This window comes from Sciurus carolinensis, chromosome 17 (assembly GCF_902686445.1).
Source record: "Sciurus carolinensis chromosome 17, mSciCar1.2, whole genome shotgun sequence".
Taxonomy (NCBI): Eukaryota; Metazoa; Chordata; class Mammalia; order Rodentia; family Sciuridae; genus Sciurus; species Sciurus carolinensis.
Genome location: NC_062229.1, coordinates 24,839,116 through 24,852,141, shown reverse-complemented (window position 1 = coordinate 24,852,141; position 13,026 = coordinate 24,839,116). Strand labels below are relative to the sequence as shown.

Genomic DNA, 13,026 nt, shown 5'->3' with positions numbered 1-13,026 from the left:
AGTGCCCCTCACCCAACCACCTCTTTCTTCCCTCTCACCCTGAGTGATGTTCAAAGCTGGTTTCCTTCGTCAAAGTCAAGGAACCAGGCTCCGGTGGTAATCCTTTGGTTCCTCTGGTCACACTTCTTTTGTGGAGAGGCCAGTTGGAGGTGTAAAAGGGATTACAACAATCCTACATGTAAGGTCTGATGTGGCCCACAGTGGAGAGTGAAGCTCTGCCCTCAGAATAACTCACTAAAGAAGTTAGGAAAGCCCCTTTTCCCCTTCCAAAATTTCTTCCCAATCCCCCAAATATTCACAAATTTTGGGGATGCAGAAATTCCTGGTAGGAAATAGTATCATTCTTCCCATTATAGGGCTGTGTCTCTGAAGGTCTTTGTTTAGACACAAATGGGTCATGAGACAGAAAAAATGTCTTGGACTTGGATATAGAAGACTTGGGGGTCAAGGTGGGGGAGAGAATGGGAACGAAAAACTGAGTCCCAATGCACTCAAAACAGACTCGGTCTCCTGGATAGTTTCTCTTCAGGCCTAAGTGGAGCCAGTGTCCCCACCGTTCTGTCCCACCAGGCCTGTCCCACACCTAATGCTCCAGCTCCAAATCCAACCCAGGTCCTCTGTAAGCAGAGAACTTTCAAGAACCATAATGCTATAAGAACCATAATACTTCATGTTTGTATAAATATATATACTCTGCTTTCATGCATAACTAAAAAGAACAATAGCAAAAGAACCATAATGCTCTTAGGTAGATAAAAGGGGACATAGGAGGGCTTACACTCAGTGTTTGCAACCCAACTATAGTGGCCTGAACTGAGACAGCAGCTGGAAATAAATGAATGCAAGGTGATCTTTTACTTGTGCACATAAACAGTGAAGCTTTCAGTCTTTATGAAACAATTGCATGGTAATTCATATTTATCCAGGGAAGAATGGTTTGCAAATTAAGAACTGTACACATATGACCTCATGCACATCCCTGTGATATGGGTGAGTCTGTGTGTTGGCTTCTCTACAGTTTTACACACCAGGAAATTGAGGCTCCAAGATCACAGTGGGTAAGGCAAATACTTTGACTGATGTTTAGGCCAAGGGTTCAAATGCCATGAGCCTTCTCAGGCAGTTTACTTTGGGAATTTCTTCTTCTGGGTTTTCCTTGTGGGTCTCTTTGTCCTGTCTCACAAATCAAAGTTGTCAGGAGTTTAGCAGAACTTAGTTCCACATGAACCAGTCCATTCGTGGGCTGGTGGATCCTAGAGAAGAGGTTCATGAGAAGACCTGGTGTTGACTGGAAGACATCAGGTAGGTAAGTGTGGAAAGAGGAAATGGAAGGATCAAAGTCAAAAGGGGGTCTGCTATCCGTTCACTTGACAAAACACAAACATTGCAGGGCACTGGGGAAGTTTCCAGAAACTGAGTGTGTAACCTCCAGGAGTTTCACTTTCACTGGGACCATTTGAGGTCTGAGGTTGCCCTGGACTTGGGGACATGCTCTGTTTCAGAGATCAGTGAGGCTGGTCTCTTCCTGGTTCTGTCTGGGAGAGTGTACAGGAGGAAATTCTGGGAAAAGGACTTTCCTTGGGGAACACTGTGGATTTTTTTTTTTTTTTTATGTTTCAGGAGCAGTCAGAGGCTTAGTTCTGACCCCTCAGACCATCTTGTTATCTCCTTCCTTCTGCTGTTTCTTCCCTCAGTGATGAGTGATCACCCCACCTAGGAGTTAGCTTCTTGTCCTTCACTGTGGCAGCATCACCCAATTCTCTCTATCAGGTGCTACTGGCTTTATTATTAAAACTAAATCCTCACCCTTCCCTAGGAAGATCTGCTAGTCTCCCCCTGAGCTAACCACCCAATAGCAACTTAAAATTAAAATTGTAGCTGAGACTGAAAGGAAAACTGCCTGGTGATTGCTAGGCTCTAGATGAGGGTTATGTTAGCCACTTACTTTAAAAGCAGATATTGAGCGACTTCTGGGTGTAAAGTCCTACTCAAGAGAGTGTGAAAGAACCTGGAGCAAGCAACAGTAGCCACATGATCCTAACTGGGGTACATGTCAGAATTATATAAGGATCTTTCCCCAACACCCACTCCAGAGCTGAATCAGTTTAACACATTGGGCTCAGGTCTTTATGGTATGTAAAAGTTTAGAGAGTGACTTATATCTGTGCCTTGAGTATAAAGTGATGGGACACAAGTAGACCTGCAGACCACTAACTAGAAGGTAAGGTAGGGAACAGCCATTGACACAGAGAGGCCTGGGAAAGAGGGTTAGTATTTATAAAGAAGCAACATGGGACAAAGAAAGTAAACTGCTCTGTGGCATCCCCCTGCCCAAAGAGCCTAAATCTGAAGGACTTACGTCCTGCCATAGAACACCAGGGCTCAAGATCAGTTTCCTGCCCTCAAGCAATCTGTAATCTGATTAGGCAGTGAGATAAGACATTTATGTGTGTTACTACAACACAAGATGGAGAGTGACAATTGCCATTCAAAAGGGGACAGAGTGCCAGAGCAACCCAGAATGTGCCCTTCTGATTTGCGGGCTGTGGAGGGATTCCTGGAGGAGCTGATCTTTGAGCTGGGACTTAGAGGCAAGAGAGGAGAAGGACCAGAACTTGAGACCCAGATGAAAGCGTGACAAATACCCAGAGTCAGAAAACTGGGGAGAAGGTGTATGGAAGAAGGCCATGGGCTTTTGTGGTTGCGTCTGAAGCTGCTTGGGGCAGGGGACTTAAAGTAGAATAAGAATGGAAAAGGAGGAGGCTTTGAATGTCTTGCCAAGGTGTTTGCACTTTATCTGTAAGTCATGAGGAGTCAGTGAGGGTTTCTGAAGACCCCTGGACAGTCTGGTTGTGAGAGGAGCAGCAGGAAGAGGAGGAGGACTGAGGCCATTTTGGGGATGAAGTCATGGGTGCAATGACAAGAACAGCATGGAGAAACGCTGGAAGACAGAATGTGTAGGACCTGGCTGTGAGGCTTTAAGGACAGGAAATGCAGGCTTCCTAGAGGAGTCAGGGTTTGGAGAGTAGGCAATGAAAATAATTGGTACCATCAACCAAGTAGGAGGTGCACATTTTAAGTGGAAAGTGACTGGGGCGAAGTCAATCTCTCGCCACTTAGAAGGGACCAGAGGTTGGAGGAATGTTCGTTCCATCTGCATGCCTTTGCCAATGGGGGGTTATCTCATCTGGGCCTTCAGGGCTGGGCCATTGGCATCTGAAAGTCAGCAACTACGCCCTGTTCATCTTTGTATCCTCCAAAGGCAGTACGTATTACATTTATTCCTTCAATCCGGTATTCATGATCTAAATGTTGAAGAGTCAGTTTATGTGGTAGGAGCTGGAACCAGGATGCAGAACCATCTTCAGCCTAGTTATGGGTTTTTAGAATCCAGGTTTCATTGTGATTGTGCTTATTTGAGGATGTGGTTACTCTTTTCCTGCAGACAGTCACTAGGGAATACAGAGCCAGCTCCCTCTAAAGTGAATGAATCAACTGGGACATCCCTACAGTCAAGAAAGGGGAGACTCTTGCCAACAACCGGCACTACAAAATTATCACTCACATTGAGCTCTAGACCCTACTTTCCTGAAATTCTTTTATGGTTTAGAACCTTCTGACCAACCACTGATGAATAATTGATATCTAGCTGAAGGAAGGAATGATGAACTCAGAGTGCAATGGCAATATACAATGTTCAGATTGGAAGCCACTTTCCCTCGGAGGAGGGGCACAGAGAACACACAGGTGTCATGACCTTTTTCCTCCCCACCCTTGCAGTGGTAGGTGGCTTCCCCACTGTTAGGTCTTCTGTGATGTTTCTGCCTGGTCACCTTCTCCTTGCTCCCTTCCAGTTCTCTTGACCACCTCCACATGCACCATCCAGCGGTCCTCAGTAGAAGGAAGGGCCCTCATATGTGAAGGCGCCAGGAGAGTGGAGGAATGGGCCAGGGCTGGGCATCTGCTCCCGGCAAAGCCAGACCTCTCGGAGGAGATTTTTGAGGTGTTTACGGAACTTAACCCCCACAAAGACATAGAGTACCGGGTTGAAGCAGCAGTGGGAGAAGGCCAAATTTTTGCAGATGAGCATGGCAAAATCCAGCTGCAAGACGACCTTGCAACTCTGGATGACCCCAGTTTTCAATAGCGTCTGCAGGAATAGGATGAGGTTGTAGGGAGCCCAGCTAAGGAAGTAGGCCACCACAATGGTGAAGATGAGCCTCACTGTGCGGTGCCGCTGTTTGGACCTCGAGCGGAACAGGGTCCTGAGAATCTGCACGTTGCAAAACAGGATGATCCCCATGGAGACCAAGAAGAAGATGTTGTGCTGGTAGACAGAGCCTAGGAACCCCTGGAGTTCAAAATAATCACACTCCGAGGAAATCACCTTGTGGAAGATGGCATCAGGGATGGAGGACAAGATGCTGGCTGCCCACACAGCTGTGACTACCAGTACACGGCAGCGGAGAGTGTAGACACCCAGGGTCGAGAGGGGATTCACCACAGACAGGTAGCGGTGGATGGTCATGATGGTGAGGAAGAAGATGCTGCTATACAGGCTGATGGAGAAGATCATGCTGAGAAACTTGCAGAGGAAATCTCCCAGCACCCAACCCCGATGGTGTGCTAAGATCCACACAGGCAACAACCAGGAGAACATTAGGTCTGAGAGGCACAGGTTGAGGATGAAGATGTTGGTGAGGGACTCAAGGTTCTCATACTTCACCAGGACCCACAACACCAGGCTGTTGCCCACCAGACTGAGGAACAACACGAGGCAATACAAGATGGTGGTGGCAAAGGTGGCAAGTATGATATTCTTCTCACACAGAATGCTCTGAGAGTCATAATCAAAATAGATGGTTGAAGACTCGGGCATGGTTGAGGACTCCATCTGGACCAGATGGCAGGGATGCTGAGAGCACCTGAAATGATAGACATGTGGAGTTTGAAGCCATGTGGTGGGGGTAGAGATCAATAGGGTCCATGTTACAAAAAAGCAGGTCCACAGCTCAGGTGCCCTTGGTGAATCGTTTATAAAGAGATTAGAAATTGTGCCAGATCATAGTCACTAAGCATATTGGTTAATCTGGTTAACATCATTCTTTTCCATAGCAAGACTTTCTTGATGAAGGAAGTAGTGTATTCATTTACAATCTGTCACAACCTCCTTTCTCCTTGCAGATGGGCACTAGAGCAGCCCCGAGCTAGCTAGGTCTCCCAGTAGATGCACAAGAAAGAGTTGCAGGACTGGATTAGAAGGTTTGAGACCAACTGGGCTCCATTACTGTGCTCTTGGGAAAGTTATATGAGACTTTCTGAGCCTTAGTTCCTTATCTATACAAGGCTAATGATCCCAGAGTGATTCTTTCATTTATTCCATGAAGAGCTACTGAGCATTTACCACGTCAGCCTTTCTCCCTCCCTCGCCTCCTCCTCCCTCCCATAAAGTACCTGAACTCTGATGGCAGGATTCCTGTCAGGGAACTTAGTATCTTCTAGAACAGCCTCAGAAAGTGAGGACACAGACATTGCAAAATAATCTCAAGACAACAAAGGAATGTTCAGATTCCAGGAGACTGGATCTTGCTAACACAGAGGATTAACTCTCCAAGCAGAAAGTTTCATCATTAGAGAGTTTGGTTGATGGTTCATCTTACAGATGGAGGAAAGTGACAACATCCTAAGTGTCCAAGAGCAATGGAGGAGGGATGTGGCTAAGAAAACTGCATTAAGTCAAACTTGTTCAATCCTCTGTGCTAGTGAAGCATTAGAAACAGACTAGAAGGCTGAGGAGAGAAAAGGGAGAGAAACTGATGGGAGGGGCTAGAATTTTCCTTGAAACATGTTGATAAAGCTGTTGAACCTGAGGAGGAGGGCAGAGGAGAAGCTGTCTGAGCCAGATGAGAGAGTTCCCATTACCTACTATGTGCCAGGCACTTTTCTCACACACTATACTAAACTGTTCATGTCATCCCCCATTTTAAAGGAGAGGAAACTGAGGCTCAGTCTGGTGAAATGACTTTCCCAATGTTATAAATGTAGTAAGGAAAAAGACAGCCAAGACTGGAACCAAGGCTCCTATTGCCTTGTGTTTTGAGTAGAAAACTTAGAGAAATAGCTTGAGGTTCTCACTTATCAATATTTCAAAAAGAGGAATTAAAGGGTGTTTCAAAATTTATCCTGTCAGTCAAGTCAATTCGTGTTTCCAGAGACCAAAATGAAGATAGTTAGAAATATTAAGTATGGTGGGTTTGATAGGAAGCAGACAGAAATGGGCAATAGAAGCATGGGGCAGGGGGAAGGTTCTGTAGATTGGGCCTGCTATGCTGACCCCTCACACACTTTCCTTTAAAAAGCAATATGTCATGCTCCTCTCCAAACAACCTATTATCTGCAGGAAGAAGGGATGCAGGTCCAAAGACTCCTCTCTGCAATAAGAGGAGCACAGGGGGACTTTTGACTTTTATACAGACCAAAGATTTCAGGACTCAGGAAAACAAATAACTAGAAACAAAGCCCACCAACCATAAAATCTGTAAGAAAAGCAGGACATAGTGGCACATGCCTCTAATCCCAGTGGCTTGGGAGGCTGAGGCAGCAGGATTGCAAGTTCAAAACCAGCCTCAGCAACTTAGTGAGACCCTGTGGGGATGTGACTCAGTGGTTAAGTGCTCCTGGATTCAATCCCCAGTACAAAAAAAAAAAAAATCTGTAAGAACAATGCAAGGGCTCAGGTGACTCAGGTGCCTTTGGATCTTTAACATGTCATTATAATAGTAAAATACCCCCTGACACTGCCCATGGATTACACTAACCTGGCCCAAAATAAGCAAGTTAGTATAGTGGGTGTTTGGGTACCTTTGGGTAAGACCCTGGCAGTGGGCTTCGAAGTCTGATGCAAACTTGCTATCAGTCAAAGTGGAAAGGTAGACCTGTGTGATGCTCTCTGGAAACTTCCCTGGGACCCTGGAGAGCAGGGGTGTGTGCATCAACCTTCTCCTCAATGAGAGGACCCACTGTCTCCCTTTCTCCCTTGTAAGTGTCTGTTTTTCCCTTTTCCTTCCTCTTCTAATGAGCTCTTGCTTGCTATGATCTTCGACTCTTTTGAAATCCTTCCTGTGGGATTGCAAAGAACTGGTGGTAGCAGACCCTTGCAGTTGCTTTGGCTCTGCTGGTGGGTCTCACTCTTTAACTGTTTTATTTTGATTCTTTAATTTCTAAAGAGGAATGAATGGACTTTTTAAATGTTTACTGTCTCTTGTGTTTCTTATTTGTGTGTGTGTATTTCTTATTTTAAAAGGATTTGTGGATTGTGCATATATGTCTTCAAGCAATAGGAACGCTTTTCTTATGGATTTTTGAATGCACTTTACTTAGTATTGTCAGTCCACTGTGCTTTTTAGTCTTTCAATTATGTATATGGTCTTCTAATTTTTTTGACATATAGAAGTTGGATATTTGCACTTTAAAAATGCACATATCTGACTCAATGAAACGGTCCTCAATAATCACTGACATATGCCAGGCACTCTGATAGATGCTGGATTCCAGGGTATAAACATGAGTAATAAATAGTCTCTATCCACAAGAAGCTTATAGTGTAGAATGAAACAGAAATTTGACATAATATCTTGGATTTTCTGTCTTGTGATGGGTTGGAAGTGGAGGTCTCTCTGGACACAGGCTTTGTGAGCATGCTTCATATCATACAGGTGACCACCAAGTCTGTGCCATAACTCTTATCTTCCCCTCACCCATGGAACCCTGATCCATCTTCTTAACACCAACACTACAGCTTTGTGGTTGAGAATTTCTTTAAATTAAGTGGCCTCTTCTGAGGAAGATTTCTCCCTCCCTCTTTATTTTAATTGACTAAAAAACAAGTTGTTTTATAAACTTAGTGTTTTCATGTCTCTTATAAATACAGAGCAGAGATGAGTTGGCTTTCTTGGGTGATGATTTATGTTGCCTGTATCACTGAGGAGAATATTCACACACCTCTATTCACAGTGGAGATTGCGCTTCTTTCCTCAGCTCTCCAGAATGAAAGAAATTCTCAGCTGGTCTGCATAGCAGGGAACCACTGGTTGATCTGATTAACTTCCATCACTCTCTGCCTTACTCAGTCTTTTCTGAAATTATGGTCCTGAATAATGCATCTTGAATATGTTGGTAAGATGACGTCATACAATCCATGCCTACCAAGTTCTCAAGTGCAGAATTATTTATTGGGTAGGACATAGCAGTTGGGTTCTGCTTTTAGGAATGGCTGAGTAAACTCCTATGTAATGAATACTTTTATAAGTAAGAACTATAAATCCTAGACCAAAACCCCACTCACTCACTCGCTCACTCACTCATCAAGTACAAAAGTTCCCAAGGGGACTGAGGAACCATGAGAGCAGTGAATACTGAAGGGTGTTAGGCATTTGAAGGAGGAGAGCAACTGGGTGACACTGGGCAAGATTCCCAGGTTCATGGCACTGGCCTGAGGGCAGGACCTGATCATGGGGAACAACTAAAACTCTAGTAGATAACTCACGATTTTTTTCTCTTTTGAAGAAGCAAGGGGCCAAAGTTTAGAGTAGCTACAGGTTCTGGAAAGTGAGTAGGTAAATCACAGAAAGCTTATAGAACAAGAGCCCCAAATTCTGTGTATATGCTCTGCCCAGATGTTTGGCTGACCTCTGAAACATGACTGCATAAGGGAGAGTTAAAAGACTTTGGCTGAGACTTGAAATGTCACCACTCTCAGCGAAGCTGAGCTTAAGAGTTTGAGCCTGCTCATGGAATACCTGCTCAAACAATCAACAAACAATCAACACTTTTCAGAAGACTGAAACAGAATCCAGAGTCTACAATATAGCAGTCATGACATTCAGGGTATGATTTATGCAGCCTCTGAAGAAATAGGAAACACCACCCATACTCAAAAGAAAAGACAAATAAATTGACTTTGAGATGAGGTGCATATTGGCATTTGTAAATAAAGATCAAAATACACCTATTATAACTGTGCTCAAGAAAATAAAGAAAAATATATTCACAATGAATGGAATGATAAGAAATGTCAGCAAAAATGTTATATAAAAGATTCAAAAGGAATTAGAAATTAATAGCAATAAGAGATCTGTAAAAGATTCAACAATTTGGGAATACAACAACATACTTCTAACAAATCTATGGGTCAAAGAAAACATCAAAAGGCAAAATTATAAAATATTTTTTTGAGGTGGATAATAATAAGAATACCACATGTCAAAATTTATGGACTAGAACAAAAGCAGTGCTTAAATAGAAATGTATAGCTTTAAATATTTTTATTAGAAAGAATAAAGATCTAAAATCAGACTTAAAATCAATGACTTAAGAACCTAGAAAAAGAAAAGCAAATTCAGCTCCAAGTAAGTAGAAAGGAGGAATAATAAAAATACAAGCATAAATAAAACAAATTAAAAAGAGATAAAATGAACAAAAATTGAAGCAATTTCTAAAAATTAATAAAACCTTAGCTAGATTGATCAAGAAGAAATACAAATTTTTGACAACAGAAATGAAGAGAGTATTGCTACAGATCTTACAGACTTTAAAAGATTAACAAAGAAACATTATAATCAATTTTACATCAATAAATTCAACAACTTAAAACAAATGTCTTTAAAAATCCAACATACCAAAACTGACATGAGATGATATGGCAAAGCTGAATAACCTTGACTTTATAATAGGAATATAATTAATTCTAAAAATGTTGCCACAAACAAAACTCCAGAATGAGATGATTTTCTAAAGATTTTTTTCAAACACTCAAGGAGGAACGAACATCAATCTTATACAGTCATCTGAAATAGAGGATAGAATCCTTCCATCTTATTTTATGAAGCTGGCATAACCCTGATACCAAAATCAGACCAAGAATTACAATAAGTGAAGAGCATAGGCCAACATTTCTCATGAACACAGACACATAAATTCTTGAAAAATATTAGCAAATAAAATCTGGCAATATGTTTTAAAAGGATAATTCAACATGGCCAAGTGAGGTTTATCCTAGAAATTTGAATTTGCTTTAATATTTGAATGTCAATTAATTAAGTCAGTATATTAGCAGAACAGAGACAAAACCGGTATGATCTGTTTTTTTTTGATAAATGAAGAAAAATATTGGATACAATTCATCACCTACCCATGATATAAGATCTCAGCAAATTAGAAATAAAGGGGATATTGAGCATCCACAAGACCATTTTATTTTTCTGTTGGTTATTAATTCATTTCAAAAATTTCAGAGACAACCATGTTCTGCACTGGAAGGCTTTAGTCTACAAATGAGAATGAGACCAAATCCCAAACTTGTCCAAGTTACTTTCTAAGGGTTTGGCTTCCCTTGCTGGTCATCCCTTCTCCCCACCATCTCCGTGACCCACCACAGCTCTAAAAGAATGAACTGAACTGTCTACCCCATGGTAGAATTTGGATTGAGAAGTACAGCTCTCAATTATACAACCACCATTAATAAAAAAGACCTTACATAAAGACTGAGAGTCAAAGAAATCCCTCCATTTCCTTCAGCAAAAGGAAAAGAAAAACATTATATTTGTCAGTTCCATTCAAGAATGGCTCACAGATGACCTTTAAAAGAGAATGCAGATTCTTGGAAATCTCAGATGAAAAGAATCAAGAGGTTCTAGAGGGGGTGCTCAGAAATCTTCAAAAAGTTTCCTAGTCTACCATCAAAGCCTGTGCCCACCAAAGCTTAAGAACTCCTGGCATAGGTTATAAAATTAGAGGAAAATATAAATTTAAAATGTCTGTAAAGGGACTCACCTGAATATACACCTGTTTACATGTGTCTTGAAGCAGAAATGGCACTTCTCTTTTTTGGATTTCACTTATTAAACACCTGTTGTTTGGCCCACAGCCCAGTTGTGTTAGGGAAGTACAACGGGGTGCTAAGAGACCAAAGAAAATACCCCATAACATCTGTAGGTAGGCATTTCATGGTATAATCATCACACCCTGTTTCTTCAGGCCAAAATGTGTTTATAAACTTTTATTGCATAATTGTTGCATGGTATAATTCTGTTCCTTACGCTGTTTAAAAGGCAGAGTGGCAATGTATTTACCAGTGGCATATGGATGCATAGCTGTCTTCTCATGCACCTGGGGCCGAGGGCCTAGACTTTCAGTGCACGTGCACTGGCAATATATTTCCAAAAGTCAACTTGTCTGGTTGGTTTAGAGCACTAAATTTCTAATGGTATGCACATCTTGTTTGAGTGGCAACTGAAAACCGGTCACAGTGGTGCAGAATCTTCAGACATAGAAGGATAAATTTTGTAAGTTCATACTTGGACATATTGTGGTAAATTTTCTCAGGTGTAATATTTTCAACTATAATACACAAATCAATAAAATCAACACCAACTAATGTGTTGGCTTTTTTTTTTTTTTTTTTTTTTGACTGGAAAGATGTTTGCTAACTGTCATGAAGAAATTATGTGCCTCAATTTGGACTATTCAATTTTAACGTACATTCCGCATTATTTAATTTGCAATTCTATCATGACATAGGATGTTGAGAATCTTTTCATAGGAATTTTTGTCATTCATGTATCATGTGTGATAAAGTGTCTGTTCAGATTTTTTGCCCATTTTAAAGTTATTTGTTTTCTTATTCTTTATTTTCTAAGAGTAAGGGTTGGGTAGGGTGTATAGAAATTGGAACACACATGAAAACACAGATAGTTTAATGTCTTTTGTTTATTTTTCTTGCCTAATTGTTCTGACTTGAACTTCCAGGACTAAGTTGAATAGAAGTAGTGTAAGTGCAGTTTTGTTTAATTCCTCTATAATTATTTTGTATTCATTTTAAGCTTTTGCAAATAGCACTTGTTTTTTCATTGTCTAATTGTTGGTTGTTGGTAAAGAGAAATACATTTGATTTTGGGGGGAAAATAAAGAACTGAGAAGTGAAGTCAGACAAAGTTAGGAAACCATCAGTGATCTTCACCAATGGAAATTCAGCAGAATGACTTCCAAGCTCTTTACGTGTTGGAGTTGAAATTGGAGGGCTTCCATAGTTAACATTTTAGTTTATATCTTTTCCAAGTATTTTCTACACTTGTAAAAACTTTTGCATATTCATATATAAACAGTCGCATAGGGTTTATTACAAAAATGGGATCATTTATGGAGGGGTACTGGGGATTGAACTCAGGGGCATTTGGCCACTGAGCCACGTACCCAGCCCCATTTTTGTATCTTATTAGAGACAGTGTCTCACTGAGTTGCTTAGCTTTTGCTGAGGCTGACTTTGAACTCAGGATCCTCCTGCTTTAGTCTTCCGAGCCTCTGGGATTACAGGCATGTGCCACTGTGCCCAGTAGGATCATTTTTATGCATATTTATCTGTCTTTTGTTTTTCCCTTCAAAAAATGACATGGGCTTATTTCCAAGTCCTTTTTATTATTTTTAAGAGGTAAAAAAGTATTCCACTGCATTTCAGTTACACTTTACCCATTTCTTCATTGATAAATATTGGTTTGTTTCCAATTTTTAAAATTGCCATGATGCTACATGGAGCTGTATACATATCTTGAATGCACTGGTGTTAATGTTTCTGTAGGACTGACTTCTAAATGCACAGGATTAGTAGGTCATAGGATAAGTAAATTTTAAATTTTTGTAGATATAGCCAGATTCCCTTAAAATGGTTGTTTATTTTCATTTCCACAATCATGTACAAGAGTTCCCATTTCCATGTACCTGGTAAAAGTCAGATGTTATTAACTTTTAAAATACTGGTTTTCTGAAAGGAAAATAGGAATATCATGCTGTTTTGATTTAAATTATGTATTATTTTGAGAATGGACTTTCTCCAAAGATTTATTGATCAATTGAATATGTGCATGTGTGTTTGTATGTGTTTTAGTTGCTCTTTGTCAAGGTGGGTAATATTGAGAGGACTCATATAGGAAGTGTTCAGCAACTGTTGATTTCCTAAAAATGAAACTAAGTTAT

At 41.0% G+C, this 13,026-nt stretch overlaps 1 protein-coding gene across 1 annotated transcript; it reads right to left on the bottom strand.

The window, feature by feature from the left end:
* Positions 1–839: 839 nt before the first annotated feature.
* Xcr1 (X-C motif chemokine receptor 1) lies at positions 840–10,857 on the bottom strand. The gene is made up of 2 exons (XM_047531760.1): positions 10,831–10,857; positions 840–4,925 (listed from the first exon to the last, which is right to left on the bottom strand). Exon 2 carries the CDS (start codon positions 4,892–4,894, stop codon positions 3,893–3,895), a length of 1,002 nt encoding a protein of 333 aa, XP_047387716.1. The 5' UTR covers positions 4,895–4,925; positions 10,831–10,857; the 3' UTR covers positions 840–3,892.
* Positions 10,858–13,026: the final 2,169 nt, after the last annotated feature.

Bases quoted from the DNA above. Each gene is read 5' to 3' on its own strand.
- Xcr1 (XM_047531760.1), bottom strand. From the start codon at position 4,894: ATGGAGTCCTCAACCATGCCCGAGTCTTCAACCATCTATTTTGATTAT.